We start from the raw sequence: 20960 nt of genomic DNA, 5'->3' as shown, positions 1-20960 counted from the left end.
TCTGTGTGCTCTGGGTTATCAACCTCCCCTGTTCCCTTCCCAAGAGAGGGAACTTGCGGTACCCTCGGTGCAGTCCCACATGCGCCGCTGCTTCAAGGTCTGGAGGAAGGCCAGGGTAGCTCTGTCCCGAGCTTCGGCGTACATGCAGAGGCAAGCCAACCGTCACCGGTCCCAGGCTCCCGGTTACTCTCCTGGTCAAGAGGTATGGCTGAAGTCACGGGACCTTCCATTGAAGGTGGAGTCTAAGAAGATGGCGCCTCGTTTTATAGGACCGTTCAAGATACTGTCTATTGTTAACCCCTGCGCGGTTAAGCTACAGCTTCCTGCCTCCCTACGGGTTCATTCCACCTTTCATGTTTCCCAGATTAAGCCTGTGTCGGTTAGCCCTTTGTGCCCGCTCTCTCGTCCCCCCTCCTCCGCCCAAGATCGTGGGTGGGGGTCCGGTCTACACTGTCCGGCGACTTCTGGATGTTCGCCGCCGAGGTCGTGGTTTCCAGTACCTGGTGGATTGGGAGGGTTATGGTCCCGAGGAACGTTCCTGGGTGCCCAGGAGCTTCATTGTGGATCCTGATCTGGTCCGAGAGTTTCATAGGTTACATCCCGATAAACCCCGTCGGCCGCCAGGTGGCGTCCGTGAGGGGGGGGTACTGTTAGGCCTACTGCTGATAGGTAGCTCTCTGCTCTCTCCCTCCCCCTCTGTCTGTCCTTGATTGCAGGAGTGAAGTCTGGTGTGCGGGAGTCAGGGTTCCAGCTGCAGCTCATTCACCATATCACCTCAGCCTTTAAGACCCGGTCAAACTTACCACTCATCGTCAGATCATAGTCAAGACGACCATGTTAGTCTCGCTGCCGACTCAACCTGGTTATTTTTGCTCTTTGTGTTTTTGGTCTGTTCTATTTACTTTTTCTCCTGTGCCACAGATATTTGGAACCTGACTCCTGCCTCCGCTTCACTCCTGCCACCACCATCCTGCTCTCCATTACCGGACCTCTCTTTTGGACTCACCACGGACACTAGGACATTACGGTACCACACCTGCCCTGATCTGGATCTGTTACCCTCCCTGTACCTGGACTTGCTCTTCCCATATATTTGGAAACCTGGACTTTGAACATTGTAAATAAACCTGTTAAAACTTCTCTGGCTTGGTGTACTTGTCTGCATTTGGGTTCTTATCCAGTTAAATCATAACAAACCCTGGCGTTGCAAACGCCATGCTCTACCAACTGAGCTACATCCCCTGCCGGCCATTCCCTCCCCTACCCTGGACGACGCAGGGCCAATTGTGCGCCGCCCCATGGGTCTCCCGGTCGCGGCCGGCTACGACAGAGCCTGGATTCGAACCAGGATCTCTAGTGGCACAGCTAGCACTGCGATGCAGTGCCTTAGACCACTGCGCCACTCGGGAGTGCAATCGGCTACTTACATCGGCTACGGAGAGAGTGATCACACAGTTGTCCGGAACAGCTGATGCTCTCATGCATGCTTCAGTGTTGCTTGCCTCAAAGCGAGCATAGAAGTAATTTAGCTTGTCTGGTAGGCTCGTGTCACTGGGCAGCTCGCGGCTGTGCTTCCCTTTGTAGTCTGTAATAGTTTGCAAGCCCTGCCACATCCAACGAGCGTCGGAGCCAGTGTAGTACGATTCAATCTTAGTCCTGGATTGACGCTTTGCCTGTTTGAGGGTTCGTCGGAGGGCATAGCGGGATGTCTTATAAGCGTCCGGGTTAGAGTCCCGCTCCTTGAAAGCAGCAGTTCTACCCTTTAGATCAGTGCGGATGTTGCCTGTAATCCATGGCTTCTGGTTGGGGTATGTACGTACGGTCACTGTGGGGACGACGTCATCGATGCACTTATTGATGAAGCCAGTGACTGATGTGGTGTACTCCTCAATGCTATCTGAAGAATCCCGAAGCATGTTCCAGTCTGTGCTAGCAAAACAGTCCTGTAGCTTAGCATCTGCGTCATCTGACCACTTTTTTATTAACCGAGTCACTGGTGCTTCCTGCTTTAGTTTTTGCTTATAAGCAGGAATCGGGAGGATAGAGTTATGGTCAGATTTGCCAAATGGAGGGCGAGGGAGAGCTTTGTTTGCGTCTCTGTGTGTGGAGTAAAGGTGGTCTAGAGGTTTTTTTCCTCTAGTTGCACATTTAACATGCTGGTAGAAATGAGGTAGAACGGATTTAAGTTTCCCTGCATTAAAGTCCCTGGCCACTAGGAGTGCTGCCTCTGGATGAGCGTTTTCCTGTTCACTTATGGCCTTATACAGCTCATTGAGTGCAATCTTAATGCCAGCATTGGTTTGTGGTGGTAAATAGACAGCTATGAAAAATATAGATGAAAACTCTCTTGATAAATAGTGTGGTCTACAGCTTATCATAAGATACTCTACCTCAGGCGAGCAAAACCTCGTTACTTCCTTAGTATTTGATTTTGTCCACCAGCTGTTGTTTACAAATATACACCGTCACCCCTTGTCTTACCGGAGTCAGCCGTTCTATCCTGCTGATGTAGTGTATATCCCGTTAGTGTATGTTATCAATGTCGTCGTTCAGCCACGACTCGGTGAAACATAAGATATTACAGTTTTTAATGTCCTGTTGGTAGGATAACCGTAATATTAGGTCATCTAATTTATTTTCAAATGATTGAACATTGGCTAATAGGATGGATGGAAGAGCAGTTTACTCACTCGCAGTCGGATCCTTACAAGGCACTCCGATCTACGTCCACGATATCTCTGTCTCGTTCTCCTGCAAATGACGGGGATTTGGGCCTTGTCGGGTGTCTGTAGGATATCCTTCGCGTCCGACTCGTTGAAGAAAAAATATTCGTCCAATACGAGGTGAGTAATCGCTGTCCTAATATCCAGAAGCTCTTTTTGGTTATAAGAGACGATGGCAGAAACACTATGTACAGAATAAATTACAAATAACGCGAAAAAACACACATAATAGTACAATTGGTTAGAGGGCTGTAAAACGGCAGCCATCTTCTCCGGCGCCATAGTGATAAAACCCTCTTGGTAAATAGTGTGGTCTACAGCTTATCATGAGACACTCTACCTCAGGCGAGCAAAACCTTGAGACTTCCTTAATATTAGATTTTGTGCACCAGCTCTAGGGTTAGGGATTAAGGTTAGTATTAAGGTTAGGAGTTAGGTTAAATGTTTGAAGGAGAGGGTTAGGGTTAGGGTTAGGGGAAGGGTTAGCTAAAAGGGTTAAGGTTAGGGGAAGGGTTAGCTAAAATATTAAGGTTAGGATTAGGGGAAGGGTTAGCTAACATGCTAAGTAGTTGCAAAGTAGCTAAAAAGTAGTAGCTAAGTAGTTTCAAAGTTGCTAATTAGCTAAAATGCTAAAGTTGTTCGTGATGAGATTCCAACCCGCAACCTTTGGGTTGCTCAATGTTCGCGTTATACACCTACCCATCCACCCCAACCAACCACCCTCCTTTTGTTTTTGCAAAATGATTACATAAGATAGCAGTAACCTTCTATCTTATGCAACCATACCAGTGGCAGTCGGTGCCGTTTAAGATGAGGGAGGACTATCATTTGTGACTAACCGCCTCGATTCGGTCTTATGTAGCAACATTTTAAATGGTGTTTTGACATTGGATAAAAAAAGAGACTAAGAGCTACAAAATGGTATTTCACACACTGCAGTTGACGAACAATGGGAAAGATTTTTTATTTTTTATTTTATTTTAGTCATTTTAGCAGACGCTCTTATCCAGAGCGACTTACAGTTAGTGAGTGCATACATTTTTCATACTTCTGCATTGAAACTTGATTAACTTGTAACCTCACTTTTGAGAAAATGACCCTGGAAAGCTCTTCTATGTGTACACTTATTCAGCATTGTTCATTTACATTTTACATTTTAGTCATTTAGCAGACGCTCTTATCCAGAGCGACTTACAGGAGCAATTAGGGTTAAGTGCCTTGCTCAAGGGCACATTTACGTCATTTAGCAGACGCTCTTATCCAGAGCGACTACAAATTGGTGCATTCACTTTTTTTTGGGGGGGTAGAAGGATTACTTAATCCTATCCCAGGTGTTCACACCCTCTTAAGCCTTAGCCCCACCCATCTCTTTAAGGATTCACATGTGAGGCCATGTGCTAACAGAGTGAGTAAGGTAGTAAACAACCAACAATTTCAAGACTAAAAGTGGTTTAAGTAGTAGCCTAAAAAACTCCAGGTAAAAACACACTTTATCTACTCCTTGGCCTATATCCTAATCTGACTTTGAAAGTGTCCAGATAAAAATATTGTATAAATATTTTAGGATTATTAGACGACACTTTCCCAGACACTTGTCTAAATTGATGGGTCATGTGAAAGAAATGCTATAATCACCCCCCAGCCACATCTAGTTAAGTGAATGGGTCACAATTGTCTAGACATGTACACATGTTCATGAAATACAATAGATGGCTGTAATCACCCCCAGACACACCTGGCTAACTTGATGGGCCATGTAATCATTGTAATCATCATTTGTTTAGACATGTAGCTAGCTAGCTAGCTAAACAATTAACCATAATCCCAACCCATAGCTACAGTAAAAACGGATTGTCATAGATAGCCACCATGCGTGAAATGCTGGAGTATGAATCTGCAGGTAGCTAAAGCTAACCAACTAGGTTCAATGTTAGCTAGCTAGCTAATATTAGGCTATAACTTGCAATGCAAATGGCTTTCTGAGATACTAGTAATATTACTACACAGATCAAACACGTATTGTTAGCTAGCGATCCAGCAAGCTAACGTTCGTTAGCTAGTGAACAGTACGCTTTAACTTGCAATGAAAATTACTTTCTGACAAAATTAGAAATGTATAATATCTGAAAATGTAGCTACATTTACATTTTAGTCATTTAGCAGACGCTCTTATCCAGAGCGACTTACAGTTAGTGAGTGTATACATATATTAATTTTTTTCATACCCCCCGTGGGAATCGAACCCACAACCCTGGCGTTGCAAACGCCATGCTCTACCAACTGAGCTACATCCCTGCCGGCCATTCCCTTCCCTACCCTGGACGACGCTGGGCCAATTGTGCGGTCGCGGCCGGCTACGACAGAGCCTGGATAGACTCTTACCCACATACATGGATGAATGCTTCATGGCAGCGTGTCTTTTCAGTTTGGTTTGTAGCTAGCTACAGCTTGTTTGGCCCGTTGTTGTGTCAAGCTACTCCTGTTCACACTGACCGTGTGCAGAAAGTAGACCATCACAACTTTTTCCAATTATCTTTGTCGATAGCGCCTGCTAAATTCTGGGCAGCAATGTTGTTGAGAGCAGAGCAGTTCTCCATGGCTAACGTTATATCTTTCAAAAAAGCAGCGGTAGCAAGGATTATCTACACTAAGGAGCTCATGTTATAGACAGAATCGTGCTACATGGCAGACCAATCTGAACTCATCTCTCGGCATGTCCAGCCCAGCCATTATCTCAGCCAATCATTGCTAGCGGGAAGGTTCCTGTCTTTTTCCGTGGCTAAACCAACTAGGCTCGTAATTTAACAATTGTATTTGTATTTAAAGATGGCATACACGTTTGTTATTAAGGCACATGACAGTTCACATGTTCCAGAAGGCATTTCTGCCAAAAAACACATTTTGGTCAAATTTCAAATGCCTCTCCTGTGAGTGCGACATATGCTTAGCTTCTTGAAACGGGTCATATTTTTTTAATGAGCATTGCCTTATTTCTATTACAGCATATTGGATGACTATCATTCATATTCCATTCACCCAGCTCAATGTAACATTGATAGGTTTAGGCTACTACATGATACTCTAATTTTCACCATACCCATCAATAAATTAATAAAACCAAAAGCTTGCATTGACTTGGAAGAGTTCCAGTGTTGGATAGCCATAGCCAGCTAGCTAACATAGCATCCCTCTCTGTTTGAACCAGGTGTTTGAGTAGGCTAAACTAGCTAGCTGCTTTCCCAAGCTAAGTAAGTTAAAGTTAAAGTTAAATAAAATACACCAATATATAGCTAGCTCTCTCTCTATCTCTCTTTTGCTTCTCCTTAATTATTGTCTTTCTTTCTCTTTGAGTGCTAGCTAGCTGTAGCATATGCTTTCAGTTCTAGATTCATTCTCTGATTCTTTGACTGGGTGGACAACATGTCAGTTCATGCTGCAAGAGCTTTGATAGGTTGGAGGACGTCCTCCGGAAGTTGCCATAATTACTGCGTAAGTCTATGGAAGGGGGTGAAAACCAAGAGCCTCCTAGGTTTTGTATTGAAGTCAATGTACCCAGAGGAGAACGGCAACTAGCTGTCTTCCGGCTATACGATGGTGCTACCCTACAGAGTGTTGTTGAGGCTACTGTAGACCTTCATTGCAAAACAGTGTGTTTTAATCAATTATTTGGTGACATTTGAATATATTTAGTATAGTTTAATCTAAAAAGGATAACTTTTTTAATGGTCCTCCCCTTCCTCCACTGAGCCATATCAAACATAACATATCATACTAATTTGAGTGTTTCGGATTTACATTTGCTATGTTACGTCTAGTCTATGATACCAGTAGCTGTAGTTCCCCAAGACCAGAATTGAAGAACACTGCTCTATGGTATAGTATAGTATAGTATAGTATAGCATAGTATAGTTCCAACACCGCTTCAGATACCAGAACTAGAGGCCTGTAACTTTACTAAACCCTGATTACAAAATTACCAACTTTCAAGTGTGACTTATTGAACAAATTCCCATGGGCTCTAAGCTCAAATCCATGACTCTCTCTCTCTCTCTCCTGAGCCTCCGACTTAATTAGAATATAATGATTATAAACGGTCCCATCATCAAGGCCTTAATCAAAACAAAACTTTCACTTTCCAAAATAGGCCTCCAATGAGCTAGTAGTATTAAAATGAAGCGCGCTATCATGTTTCTTGGTAGCGGGAAGATGAGAATGCTGCAGAACGTATTGGGGGGGGATGATTTCGAAATCCTATCAGGGGGAACCAAGGTGGCACATTGGCATTCATTATCAGTCAGTGTTTCATCAAGAGCTGGAGTGATTAAGTAGCAAATTGAGGAGCTTGTCATTTCTCGAAATTGAGTTTGTTGTGTGTGTGAGCAAGGGTTATTATTCATTTCCATCTCACAGCAGTTTTATGAGTAAGGTTCTAATTCTGTTATTTTTACAAGACTAAAGTAGTTTCTTAAACCATTTTGTTTGACAATTGAACCAAATTGGATTGCCAGATTTATCGCTTTGCTCAAGCTGAGAGAACATTTAAAGCTGCAATATGTCACTTTTTGGGTGACCTGACCAAATTCACATAGAAATGTGAGTTATAGATCTGTCATTATCATTGAAAGTACAGTACGTCTAAGAAGTGGTATATTTGTTCTATGTGCGCTATTTCTATGCTTCCCGTTCTTAAGTTGGTTATTGAAAAGATGGAAAATATATTTCACAGCGGTTTAGATGGTACAATGAGTAAAGGAGTTAAAGCCAGGTACGTGAACCATTTACACCATCCTCTTCTGAGCATCAGAAATATTCAAAAACCTTGTGTGTCAAGCAAAATCTGTAAGCAAAATCTTGTCATTACAGTAGGTTCATCTGAATACGAAAGCCATTAAAGATTTCAGAGAACTCCAACTGTGTTATTCACAGGATTCTGACACTAAACATAGCTTCAAGTAGCTAACTGTTCAAATGATGATGAAGGTCTGCCTGGAGAAAGACAGTGTGTGATATACACTACCAGTCAGAAGTTTGGACACACCTACTCATTCAAGTTTTTTTTTTACACTGTAGAATAATAGTGAAGACATCAAAACTATGAAATAACACATATGGAATCATTTAGTAACCAAACAAGTGTTAAACAAATCAAAATATATTTTATATTTGAGATTCTTCAAATAGCAACCCTTTGCCTTGATGACAGCTTTGCACACTCTTGGCATTCTCTAAACCAGCTTCATGAGGTAGTCACCTGGAATGCATTTCAATTAACAGGTGATGCTTAACATCAACTGTTCAGAGGGGACTGTGTGAATCAGGCCTTCATGGTCGAATTGCTGCAAAGAAACCACTACTAAAAGACACCAATAAGAAGAAGAGACCTGCTTGGGCCAAGAAACACGAGCAATGGACATTAGACCGGTGGAAATTTGTCCTTTGGTCTGGAGTCCAAATTTGAGATTTTTGGTTCCAACTGCCGTGTCTTTGTGAGACGCGGTGTGGGTGAACGGATGATCTCTGCATGTGTAGTTCCCACCGTAAAGCATGGAGGAGGAGGTGTTATGGTATGGGGGTGCTTTGCTGGTGACACTGTCTGTGATTTATTTAGAATTCAAGGCACACTTAACCAGCATGGCCACCACAGCATTCTGCAGCGATACGCCATCCCATCTGGTTTGGGCTTAGTGGGACTATCATTTGTTTTTCAACAGGACAATGACCCAACACACCTCCAGGCTGTGTAAGGGCTATTTTACCAAGAAGGAGAGTGTTGGAGTGCTGCATCAGATGACCTGGCCTCGACAATCCCCCAACCTCAACCCAATTGAGATGGTTTGGGATGAGTCGGACAGAAGAGTGAAGGAAAATTAGCCAACAAGTGCTCAGAATTTGTGGGAACTCCTTCAAGACTGTTAGAAAAGCATTCCAGGTGAAGCTGGTTGAGAGAATGCCAAGAGTGTGCAAAGCTGTCATCAAGGCAAAGGGTGGCTATTTGAAGAATCTAAAATATAAAATATTTTTTTGATTTGTTGAACACTTTCTTGGTTACTACATGATTCCATATGTGTAATTTCATAGTGTTGATGTCTTCACTATTATTCTACAATGTAGAAAATAGTAAAAATAAAGAAAAACCCTTCAATGAGTAGGTGTGTCCAAACTTTTGACTGGTACTGTATGTGTTATAGAAATCATTGCGCAACTTTAGAATACATCATTCACCTTATCCATACATTTATTGTGTCTTGTTGGTACAATCAACAGGAAGGAAACAGTGGTTCACCTCCCCACAGGGACCAATTACAGTATCAGGCCATTTTGCGGGGGAGACTGCTTTTTTTCCCTTTTCACTTCCTCACCTGTTAAAACCTGAATCCAATAAAGTGTCTTCAACAAATGAACAGCTCTTTGAATTAATTATTTGCAATCCTGAGAATAAAGAAATGTGGGAAATAGAGAGAAACGTTCTGACAGCATGAGTGATGTAGTAACAAAAACAAAAAGGTAGGTAAACGATGATCCCCGTTCGTGGTGAGTAGCCTAAAGTAACGCTCCCTATACTTTCAATACATTTTTGCGCAACAGTTGGGTAAACGCTCGCACAAAAAAAAGGGTGGGTAAACAGCGTGTATGGGCGAGAGTGTTATAAACGTGTGACCTGACCTGTAGGGTGTTGTTGTGGCTTGAAGCGGAGAGTTTGAAGGTGTACCTGAGGCGGGATTGTTGGGAGTTAATGCCAGAAGAAGTACTATTTGGTACATATATTGTAGGGGCCTTAGTTTGCTTAGTGTGCTTCATAGGGCGGCTGTGGTGCAGTCACACACTTTATTACACCATTTTCAGCTGACTTTGGTATTAGAACTGTCTGGTCTTTTCGGGTGAAGTATCAGTCCAGTAATGCAGTCATTTAGCTACCTTGGAACTTGGCACAGAACAGCTTAGAACTGAACTCTGTCCACTGACGCCTAGTAATGTCATCTACCCATCCATTCTATCCATGTTAGGTGTTGTCCAGTAAGGTTCCTGTGGTGTTTGGTATAGACACATCCCATCCTGTCATGTCTGACCCAGTTTGTGGCCATACAGATGGCCATATAGTACTACAGTGCATTGCAGTGGCCCAGTGGAGTGTCGGTCGGCTGTGTTTGTCACTGAGGTGCTACGTGTCCACGCCGGCCCTGGCTTAGCCTCCAGCCATGAGTCTTTATGAGGCTTGACAGCGTGTTTACTTTGGACGCCATTTCCTAGAAGTTTCTGCATGGTTTGGCGCTCACTAACAGTTGATGGCCGGCCTCTTTATTGAATTAGTTCTGTCTCAGAGCATGAGAGAGAGGGAGAGAGAGACGTAGTGGTTTTTGTCCCCTAAAAACATCTACCCAAACCCCTTTCCCTACTCTCTGTCCTATTGAAAGGGTAATGAATTTCTGTTCTACACTCTGACATAGACACACACTGACCCTAACCCCATCACAAACATCAACAGAGTCAACTATTCAGGGGGTTACAAATTGTGGTCGCACTCAAGACACAAAGGCAGACAAACAGAAGTGGGGAAACTGGATGGATGTGTAGGGAATGGATGGATCAGCAGCACTGTGTTGTTGAGCTAGCGTTGTTGGAGAGATATTCTCTTATTGGCTCTGCTTTATCCTATTGGCACTATGCTTTATTCTATTGAGAAGCCTCTCTTTGGGATGTAATTTTTATCATAGGTACACTTCAACTGTGAGAGACGGAATCTAAAACAAAAATCCAGAAAATCACATTGTATGATTTTTAAGTAATTAATTTGCATTTTATTGCATGACATAAGTATTTGATACATCAGAAAAGCAGAACTTAATATTTGGTACAGAAACCTTTGTTTGCAATTACAGAGATCATACGTTTCCTGTAGATCTTGACCAGGTTTGCACACACTGCAGCAGCAACCTTCTCCCATTCCTCCTCTGGATCATCCAGATGGTCATTGGCAAACTTCAGAAGGGCCTGGACATGCGCTGGCTTGAGCAGAGGGACCCTGTGTTCGCTGCAGGATTTTAATCCATGATGGCGTAGTGTGTTACTGATGGTTTTCTTTGAGACTGTGGTCCCAGCTCTCTTCAGGTCATTGACCAGGTCCTGCCGTGTAGTTCTGGGCTGATCCCTCACCTTCCTCATGATCATTGATGCCCCACGAGGTGAGATCTTGCATGGAGCCCCAGACCGAGGGTGATTGACCGTCATCTTGAACTTCTTCCATTTTCTAATAATTGCGCCAACAGTTGTTGCCTTCTCACCAAGCTGCTTGCCTATTGTCCTGTAGCCCATCCCAGCCTTGTGCAGGTCTACAATTTTATCCCTGATGTCCTTACACAGCTCTCTGGTCTTGGCCATTGTGGAGAGGTTGGAGTCTGTTTGATTGAGTGTGTGGACAGGTGTATTTTATACAGGTAACAAGCTGAGATTAGGAGCACTCCCTTTAAGGGTGTGCAGGGTGTGCTCCTAATCTCAGCTCGTTACCTGTATAAAAGACACCTGGGAGCCAGAAATCTTTCTGATTGAGAGGGGGTCAAATACTTATTTCCCTCATTTAAAATGCACATCCATTTTTTGTTGTTATTCTGTCTCACTGTTCAAATAAACCTACCATTAAAATTATAGACTGATCATTTCTTTGTCAGTGGGAAAACGTACAAAATCAGCAGGGGATCAAATACTTTTTTCCCTCACAATGACTAAAATGTAAAATGTAAAAATGTAGTGATAGCTAGGGTCTATTGACCCATTGATGAAGCGAGAAAAGACACACACAAACATGCCCACGCTACCCACTAATGCACACACACATCCCCATCCTCCTTTCCACCCACTTCTTCAAAGAGAAGACCAAAATATGGTTTCTTCCATTTCAACACTTTGAAACATTGAGGTCTTCACGACCATTATTCAACTAAAGCCTTAATAACCCCATTCTGAATGAACTGACCTTGATCACATGCTAGTTGTAGTGTGCTAGTGCTCTAGCCAAGATTTCACATGCTCTTAATCTCACCATCTGTAACAGATCCGGACGCCTCAGGAACACTATGGCACTAGTGACAGATATGGAAACCAGAGGCAGGATAATCTCCCAGTTAGCACTTTACATCCCCATTGTACTAATCTCAATTCAGAACCCATTCAGATTAGGTCAGTAAAATGATAATGCTTCATCCATCGCTCATAAAGATTAGTCATCACAATGATAATCCCAAATCAAAGCCCAAACATTATTTAATGGTTATCGGGTGGTGATATACATTATATGCTAATAGATAAGTAATGTATGCTTTTATGCTATATAGTTAATGTTAATCATTACCGAGATATCAGCATCTGTAAAATGGTGTCTTGGGAGACCAGTATACAGTATTCCTCGGTCATTGGTTGTGGCCTGAGGGAGAAGAAACAGTGAAGAGAAAAGACACTGGGATCAATAAAGCCCACACGAGATCGATATTAGGCCACAATGTTTATTCAGTAGTGTTGTTTCAACGTATAGGTACAATACTGTCTGCTTTTGTAAGACTAAAAAAAAGTGACCATTACAGTCATCTGTGCTCACAGAATGCCAGTCATTATCATCATCCTCCTGGTGTAACGTACGCACCTCCTTACGCTCTCCGAGAGAGCAAGTACATTTCCAAATGGTAGGCACTTTGAAGGTTTAAAACTTTTGTGAATATGCATTTATATATATAATATATATCTTTTTGTATACTAATAAGCAATTGGACTCAATGGTCAAGTCTCTAATAGAAATAAAAAGCTAAAAAAAACTAAGAAAAGAAAATGAGAGAGAAATGTGGCCATAATGGGAATATGTTTAAGCAATGGTGAGAATACTGTGAGTCTTTGGGTTTTGCGTATGCAGTTTAGTACCTATCTTTTCTATGATAAGCTGAGAGGATGAGCGAGAGAGAGAGGTTGCAGGCAGAAGCTGGAGGGTATAGCAGAAAGGGGAGGAAGGAGGAGGAAATGAGGGAGAGAAGGAGGAGGAGGGGATGCAGGGAGGATGATGGCCTCGTGGGTGGTTGGAGTTCAGATGACAACGTCTACTTCACATTAATGTACATCTCAAAGGCAACTTCACAACCTGTTGTACCTTTCATGCAGAGGTGACCGTTTCAATGAGAGAGGATGGCAACAACAGGTCAATCCCATGGTGTATTTCTCTATGTCTTGTTCCTGGTAACCAACCTCACACTCTCTGAGAATCGCTCAAAGGAGAGCTCCTCACCACTAAACGGAGGAAGGTGTAATCAGCAAACTGCGGGCCAGCACTTACGTTATGTATTGGCCTTAGCTCAAGTCAAAATGCTGTGACTGACCACAACACTTGAAACCTTAGATAAAGGATCCAAAGTTCCATTTCCCTCTAATGACTGGATCTGAATCACCGTGGTTCGCACAGAGCCGACTATTTTCAATGGGCAGCTGGTGCGTGTCCAGTAGCACAGAAAAGGCTGTCAGAGAGGATCTCCGGGCTAAACCATCGACACGGGGAGACAAAAACACTGGCAACACAGTGGAGTGAGAAAAAGGGGGGGGCGGCCGAAAGTTCGACTGGCGCTGGTCCAATCTGATTACATGGAGGAGATGGAGAGAGTGCTGAGGATGAGAGGAGCAGGGGCAGGTGGGACAGGCAGAGTAAACTAGGGGGAGACACTGGGCGTGGCAGGGGGCCAATGCCCCAGAGCCAAATTTAACCCCAAACATAGTAAACACTCAGAGCTGAACGAGACCAGCAGAGAAACAATGCAGTGAATGTGCAATATGAAAAGTTGTATGCAATTAAATAAAATAAAATCATCCACAAGACATACTGTAAAGTAGGTCTTATGTGTTTTTCTTGAGCCCCTGAATCATCTTAGCTTTTTAAGACCGATTACTGTGTTTTAACATGTATGCTGTATAAGAAATGATTTTGACCAAAAGAAACATTGAAAGAAAACAAACAAGACAAACAAAAAAGAAATGAAACGCTCAAGTTCCACTAGATTGATTGACATTGTAACCTGAAGGGAGAACATTTACATTGACAGTTTTCAGCATTAATATGAAGATGAAAAAGCTTCATGAAAACTACAAAGGCATTTAGTTTTTTTTTACAACTGAGAAAAAAATATAAATGAATGAAATACACCTTTTAAAGATCAACGTCAGACATGCTAGGACAATATATTTTTATAGGATTGATACAGAATAATTATATTCAATTATTTCCACTTTTAAAACATTTCTTTACAAATACATAATGCTACAGTTAAAAAGTAGTCAGCGACTAAAAACAGCTCCTTTGACAGAAGACAGATGCAATAGTTTTTTCTCACCTTTACAGATTTTTTAAAATGTTTTTCTATTTTTTTGCCTTTTCAAATAATACACAAAATGTTTAAATACACTGAGATTTGCCATAAAATAAGCCATGCTTGGCTTTTCATAAAAAAAAAAAGAAAATTTCTAAATTACAATACTCTATGCAAAAGCTTTCCTTTATGTAATTTTTCCTCAATCAACTTTTTTCTTTTTTTGTTGTTGTTACAGTATATTTGAACAGGTTTTGTCGTTGTCATGGACTGCTATAAACTGTCACTCTGATTTGTCAATCTTCTCACGAGGGGGCGGGGCTTTATGCATAAAACTCCTTGGTTGGGGCCTTCTGATAGGCTGCCCCGGAGGGTTTCCTCTCTCCCAGGTCGTAGCTGCCCTCATCCTTCTTCCTCATGCGGTAAACCAAGAGGAGGATGAGGAAGATCGCGAAGAGGAAGCCAATAACTCCACCCGCAATGACAGCTGTGGACAGAGAGGAAGAGGTCAGAGGTTAGAGGTCAAAGGCTATTCAGAGGACATTAAAGCTTATTGCATTTAGAGAGGGAACTTTGAATGCACTGTACCCTTTCTTACGCAATCCCCCTATCAAGCTACTCAACATTACTCCCAGGACATGCCCTTGTTTCCCGCGTGTTAACTATTTAAATAGGATTTAATAATTCTTCCAATTATACTTGTATGAGATTTCTTTATAGCCTTGTGGCGAAACAATCTCCCCTCTGCTCCAGTTTTATTTCCACATGTTAAACTGGTGCCTCGGCCCCATGGGTAAAAAGAAACCTGGCACGCTTCCAGCCAGAAACCTTGTGGCGCCTCGGTGTGGAGCAGATAAATGTAAATTAGATTACAGACAATTGGAGTTTGTGGGAGCCATAGGGGACAGAAAGAGGAAAGGTAGCGGTATAGAGGACAGGAGGAGGTTAGCTAGCCAGATCTGTTTCCACACAGTGGGCCTGGGACTCCTGATCTCTGGGTTTTACATTACTCTAATCCAGAGTATACACAGCCTTGTGAAGGCCAGGGTTTCAGTGGATGTGGCCAACATGACAATAATTGAAAACAGAGATAAAAGTAGTGTAGCTAGCAGACAGTTTGAAAAGTCAGGGCCTCACATCTCTACATGACAGGTAATTTGAGCAATTTTGAAATACAATAGTTAGACAAATATTCAAGGTTGGATGTAAGTTTTCTACATTGCAAACTTTGGAATAAACAACAAAATCCAAATGAGCAAAGGTGGCAAACTGGATGGATGTTTGTGGGATATATTTCCACCACGACTGTATTGATATCCCTATTTATCCTCATCCATGTCACTTTTCCCAGTAACTATCAGATGGATGTCAGAACAAAGGGGAACTGAAGTGCCAATCCATTTGTAACACTCTACATGTTTATCTCCGACACTGAAAGGAAAACTATGGAGGACTAAAAGTGCCACAATTAAATAAATAAATACACCATTAAATAATTACTTAAATGTGTCATTAATTAATTCAAATTAGAATTAAATACATAAATGTGTAATTAAATGTATCATTAATTAATTCAAATACCGATTCATTTTTATGTAAAAATACATATATAATTATTTCACTATTTACATTTACATTTCATGATCCTGCATTGCAGTGATTCATGAATTACTTAAAACTGTCAAACTGACCCATCAAAGTCAGTGGGGCGGCTAACGCGAATCTAGTCTGATCCATTGCTTTGGTCTCAAAGTAGAGTAGGCCAACCTGGATAGAGACAATGGAGGATCTCCGTGAACTTTCCAGGGAGTTGGTTAGAGACATTTTAAACTTAGCAGAGGGATGTAGAAGCAGGACCTGCTGACATTATCCGGAATTGATTTGTCTTGGCTTGATGCAGAGGGTAACCAATCAGGCGTTAGGTTCCGCCTACCAACTTTTGATGGGTCAGTTTGGCTTGAGTTTTAAGTAATTCAGGAAGCACTCCAACGCGGACCATGAAATGTAAATGTAGAATAGTGAAATTATTATATATGTATTTTACATAAAATGAATCGGTATTTGAATTAATTAATGACACATTTAATAACACATTTATGTATTTAATTCTAATTTTAATTAATTAATGACACATTTAAGTAATTATTTAATGGTGTATTTATTTATTTAATTGTGGCACTTTTAGTCCTCCATAGAAAACAGCATCAGAGTGCCATTTCCAGTGAGTTCATTTTCCTAGTTTGGATTTCATTAGAAGTGAATTAACACTAAATTGGAGCAAACTGTGCTATGAACTCTGGAAGGTCCCACTGAGGGGTAGAAATGTATTTTATATATTATTTTCAGAAGCTGTAGAGAGCATGAGAGACATGGGGAGAAAATGTCCCTTGGATTATAGTTACAGCACCATTACTACACTGACCTACTAACAGCATGATTAAGGAATTTGGATCTGTTCAGGAAATAAATACAATGTACACTGAGTGTACAAAACTGCTCTTTCCATGACATACCGACCAGGTGAAAGCTATGATCCACTATTGATGTCACCTGTTAAATCCACTCCAAATCAGTGCAGATGAAGGATAGGAGACAGGTTAAAGAGACAATTGAGACATGGATTGTGTATGTGTGCCATTCAGAGGGTGAAATGGCAAGACAAAAGTTTTAAGTGCCTTTGAACGGGGTATGGTAGTAGGTGCCAGGCGCACCTGTTTGAGTGTGTCAAGAACTGCAACGCTGCTGGGTTTTTCAAGCTCAACAGTTTACCGTGTGTATCAAGAATGGTCCACCACCCAAAGGACATCCAGTCCACTTGACACAACTGTGGGAAGCATTGGAGTCAACATTGGCCAGCATCCCTGTGGAACGCTTTCGACACCTTGTAGAGTCCATGCCCCAACAAATTGAGGCTGTTCTGAGGGAAAAATGGGGGAGCAACTCAATATTAGGAAGGTGTTCCTAATGGTTTTTACACTCAGTGTATAACAGCAATGTTATAACAATTATATTACCGATTATTAGGTGTTATATGGCAGAGCATATATGAAGTTGCTGCATAAGCTAAAGATGCTAAAGATGCAGCAAAGATGCAACCAACAAAACACGGCAGACATCCAAACGCGGATTATCTTGTCATCAATCTTGGCAGCAGACACATTTTAGCATCGCTCCAGACCCAGCATCTGACCTACTTCATAATCAACATTGTAATCAAGAATTCAGAAATAAAATGGCAGTGTAATTACCTGACAATCATCAAAAAAATGTGACAGCTCACAACCCATAATCAGCATTTAGATGTGTAGACACAGGTGCAAAGACTGCACACTGTAGCCTGTGTCGAGTATGAAAATGGTGAACCCCTGTGCTGCTGTACATACCTGCCAGCACCTCTGTTCTCTGGAAGAGGTTTTCCGAGCGAACATCGATGGGCTCCAGGGGGGAGCTGGGGGTGCTGGTGGTGCTGGTGATCTGGTTCTTGCGCACATCCTCTGTGACGGGTACTGGGGGCTGGGAGGAGAGAATGGAAGAGTAGCGATGGTGGGATACAGGTTTTTTACAAACATAAAGGCCAGGAGAATGGAAGTTAGAGATGGAGGGATATGGTTTATGTACTAACATAGATGCCTGGTTCCATTTGGGTCTCTAGCCCCGAAACCAGGGCCAAGTAAAATCACTCGCAGGACGGATTTGGCCCGAGGGCCACCTGTTGCAGACCCCTGCCCTACACCTTCCGTGTTCACAGATCTGAAAAGACTGGATAGGAGAAAGCAACATGGCAGAAGCCACACTAATACTATTGGAGGGTTTGGTGGAGTCTTTACTGTATTGCTTTCACCTCCCTGGTGTCTTCATGTGTACATATTGAATGGTAAGGGATTAGAGGAAGGAGAAAGGGACCACAACGGAACCAGGCCAGTGTCCTTTGACTCTGCTGAAAGGCCAGTGACTGCCCCTAAACTAAGAAATAATCTAGGCCATCACCCAACACACCAAAGGGGGGTCCAAGAGCTGATGCTGTAGTGTTCCAAAATGGGAGATTATGACTGTTGATTCAGTAATCCAGCATAATGTACAACAAACCACAGCAACATCAGGAGCCTAGATGACTGCTTGATCCTTATCCCCAGAGGAACCTCTTGGAGGGTATTATCATCACTGCATTAGAGGGATTTGATGACATGCTATGTTAACGAGTTAAGATTTCTGGCTGATGGTTTATACTCTTCATCTGTGGGCAGACCAAAGATCATAGATCACTATCTAGCAAAATGCTTTAATATTAGTGTGCTATTAGGGCTCTATTACCAATGACTACTTTTTATGTATAGAATTCCAGCATCGGGGTCAATGCATGTTCAACTGTTATTTTGGGTGTGGAAAGGCCCCTATAGAAAATAGTAGGCAATTTCCAATCTTACAATATCTACCATATGTGGCAAAAAAGGACTGGTTCTAGGGCAGTTCGGGCAAATGCCCATCTTTAGCTTAGTGGGCCAGTCTAAATGGTTGTCATGTTCACTCACCTCTGTTCTGACTGGCTTCCTGGGCGTTTCCCTAGGCAGGTCTTCTCTGGGCATGTCTGTCTCCACTCTGGGAGTGAAGTCTTTGGTGGAGTCCTGGGTGGGTTCTGCTTTGGGCGCAATGTACAGCGTGCTCACAGTCACCGCCTCCTCGATCACCTCCTCAGCAATGCCTGCAGAGCAAGATGAGGAGATAGCACTGTTGTACTACTTCACCAGCACTCAATTACTTTCAGTTGAATGTCTGTCTATGTTTGAGTCTGTATCTAAGTGAAATCAGGCGTTTCATAATAACTTTTTATAACTACCGTACATTCGCATTCATAATTCAATCACAACAGACAAGGCCACCTCCTGATATTCTAGAATGGGAACAGGTGAAGGTAAAGTGAGTCTGGTTTCTTTTCACTGGGAACAGTGTTCGCTACAGTTATCAAAGCTCTTTCATACAGCCTGCTTTGTTTTGGCCATCTGTCTGTTGTTAAAAGTTTTGTAAAAGGGGCTTCAATACCTAAGTAAGACCTCAGTTCTACAGACATGTCAACTCTGGGTGAAAAGCCAATGAATCCTTTAAAGACACAGTATACAGAAATTACCTTTTGTGTGTGTGCGTGAGTGCCAGCCTGCCTGCCTGTTTATGTTGACCCAGTTGAAGGCCACTGTGACCTGACTCTTACCTGATCCTGACCCTGAGTTAAAGTCGTCGTCATCTTCAGGGTAGTAACCCCCGGACCCTATGTCGTCAATGAAAAGTTCATCCACTTCGGATGACGACTTGGCCGCGTCCGCTGTCTGAAAGGGAGAACAACAGAAATGTAAGCACTGAGTTGCATTGAAAAGTGAACACCAATGTTCTTCTCACTTGACTCAAAGCCATAGTTGACCCAAAGATACTTGCATTAGTAGTTTCAGCATTACAGTATGTTCTGCCAATTTTTGTTATTTGCTTGAACATTGTAGTCCATGTACCTCAGAGGGCACTTGTCTCAACAAACCACGCTGGACTATATAACTGTCTCAGAGTCATAACACCACTCTGTAAACAGATTACCATTAAATTAGACGTCTAGCTCCGCCCACCATCGTTGCCAAGGTAAAAGTCCATAGAAGTGTGTGTGTTTGTCTTACAGCTTAACGGACTGGCCAATAGAAAAGCTGAAATTGAACAATGCTGTTTGTGTGACTTGCAAAGGCATCAACCCCCTCAAGACTATAGAATGCTACTTAACAAAATGTTGTCATCCATCCTCAATTTCCTTTACACACAACTTCATATAAACTCAGTGAAATTACTGCACAATGGACAAAACATTGCCATCATTGTCATGTGTGTGTGTGTACATGCGTGTGCGAGTGCACACCTTCGTGCGTGTGTGCATTAAGTGGAATAGCTAGGTAGGCCCCATGGCAACCTCCATTCAACCTCACTCTGAGCCCGAACGTGATGTCCTCTCCATACTGATGCTGCTTTAGAAAAGGGCCACAAAAGATGGCCAACAATAAATCATCCCTGCGTTGCTAGTGCTTGTGTGGTGGTGGTGCACCAATGTTTTTTGTCCCGTTAGGATTATATTTTACACTCATTGCTTTTTCAGAAAAGGCCGGGGAAAAAAGAATGTTGGAGGATAAAACATAAGGGATTACACATTTTTTCGGAAGGAAGCTGTGATAAGTTGGTTTGTGTTGTTGTGTGTGTGTTTGTGTGTGTGTGTTGGTTCTTCTACCCTTGTGGGGGAACTAAAATCCCCACAAGGATAGTAAAATAAGAAAATTCTCCCTCGTGGGGACATTTCCCACGTCCGCATGAGAACAAAGGCTATTTTAAGGTTAGGGTTAGAATTAGGGTTAGGGGTTAGGTTTAGAAGTTAGGTTTAGGGTTTGGGTTAGGGTTAAGGTTAGGGTTAGGGAAAATAGGATTTTTTATATCATTTTTGTTTAGGTCCTGACAAGGATAGAAGAACAAAACGTGTGTGTGTGTGTGTCTATGTATGGTTGCCTGTTTTACTTTGACTGCAATAGGTGTACAATGGAGTGTATAAAACAGCGAACTGAGTCTATGGGAGTGAGTGTGAACATAGCTCCTAAATGCCTCGGGTGTGGGGGTAAAGAGTGTGTTTGAAGGTCTGTCTGCCTCTCTTCAAAGAGCAGCCTAACACTCTCCGCCGTCACAAAGGGGCAGGTTTGCGGTGGTGAGCATTGGTGAAAAGAGAGGGGATGATAAAACAGAACAATATCTGCCTCCCCTCCAAAGGAGCAATGACTTTCCAAGAGAAAGGCATTCAGGCCAGAGCTGGTTGATCAAAGGATGAATTTGATCAAAGCAACTTGATTTTAACCTCGCTGCCTATTCTGTTTCACCAGCCCCCCAGTTCAGTTCACTA

The 20960-nt window shown here is 42.5% G+C and overlaps 1 protein-coding gene across 1 annotated transcript in view; it reads right to left on the bottom strand.

The window, feature by feature from the left end:
• Nucleotides 1-12201: 12201 nt before the first annotated feature.
• sdc2 (syndecan 2) overlaps nt 12202-20960 on the bottom strand; it is a 49751-nt gene continuing 40992 nt past the window's right edge. Inside the window, exons 2-5 of the mRNA XM_041902995.2 lie at nt 19257-19371; nt 18583-18752; nt 17437-17566; nt 12202-14540 (exon numbers count right to left, since the gene is read on the bottom strand). Of these exons, the coding sequence (XP_041758929.1) occupies nt 14377-14540; nt 17437-17566; nt 18583-18752; nt 19257-19371 (579 nt within the window). The 3' untranslated portion in view covers nt 12202-14376. The remainder of the gene's footprint in view (nt 14541-17436; nt 17567-18582; nt 18753-19256; nt 19372-20960) is intronic.

The sequence above is a fragment of the Coregonus clupeaformis genome, chromosome 17 (assembly GCF_020615455.1).
Source record: "Coregonus clupeaformis isolate EN_2021a chromosome 17, ASM2061545v1, whole genome shotgun sequence".
Taxonomy (NCBI): Eukaryota; Metazoa; Chordata; class Actinopteri; order Salmoniformes; family Salmonidae; genus Coregonus; species Coregonus clupeaformis.
The sequence above is the reverse complement of the archived record's forward strand: the minus strand, read 5'-3'. Positions and strand labels throughout refer to the sequence as shown.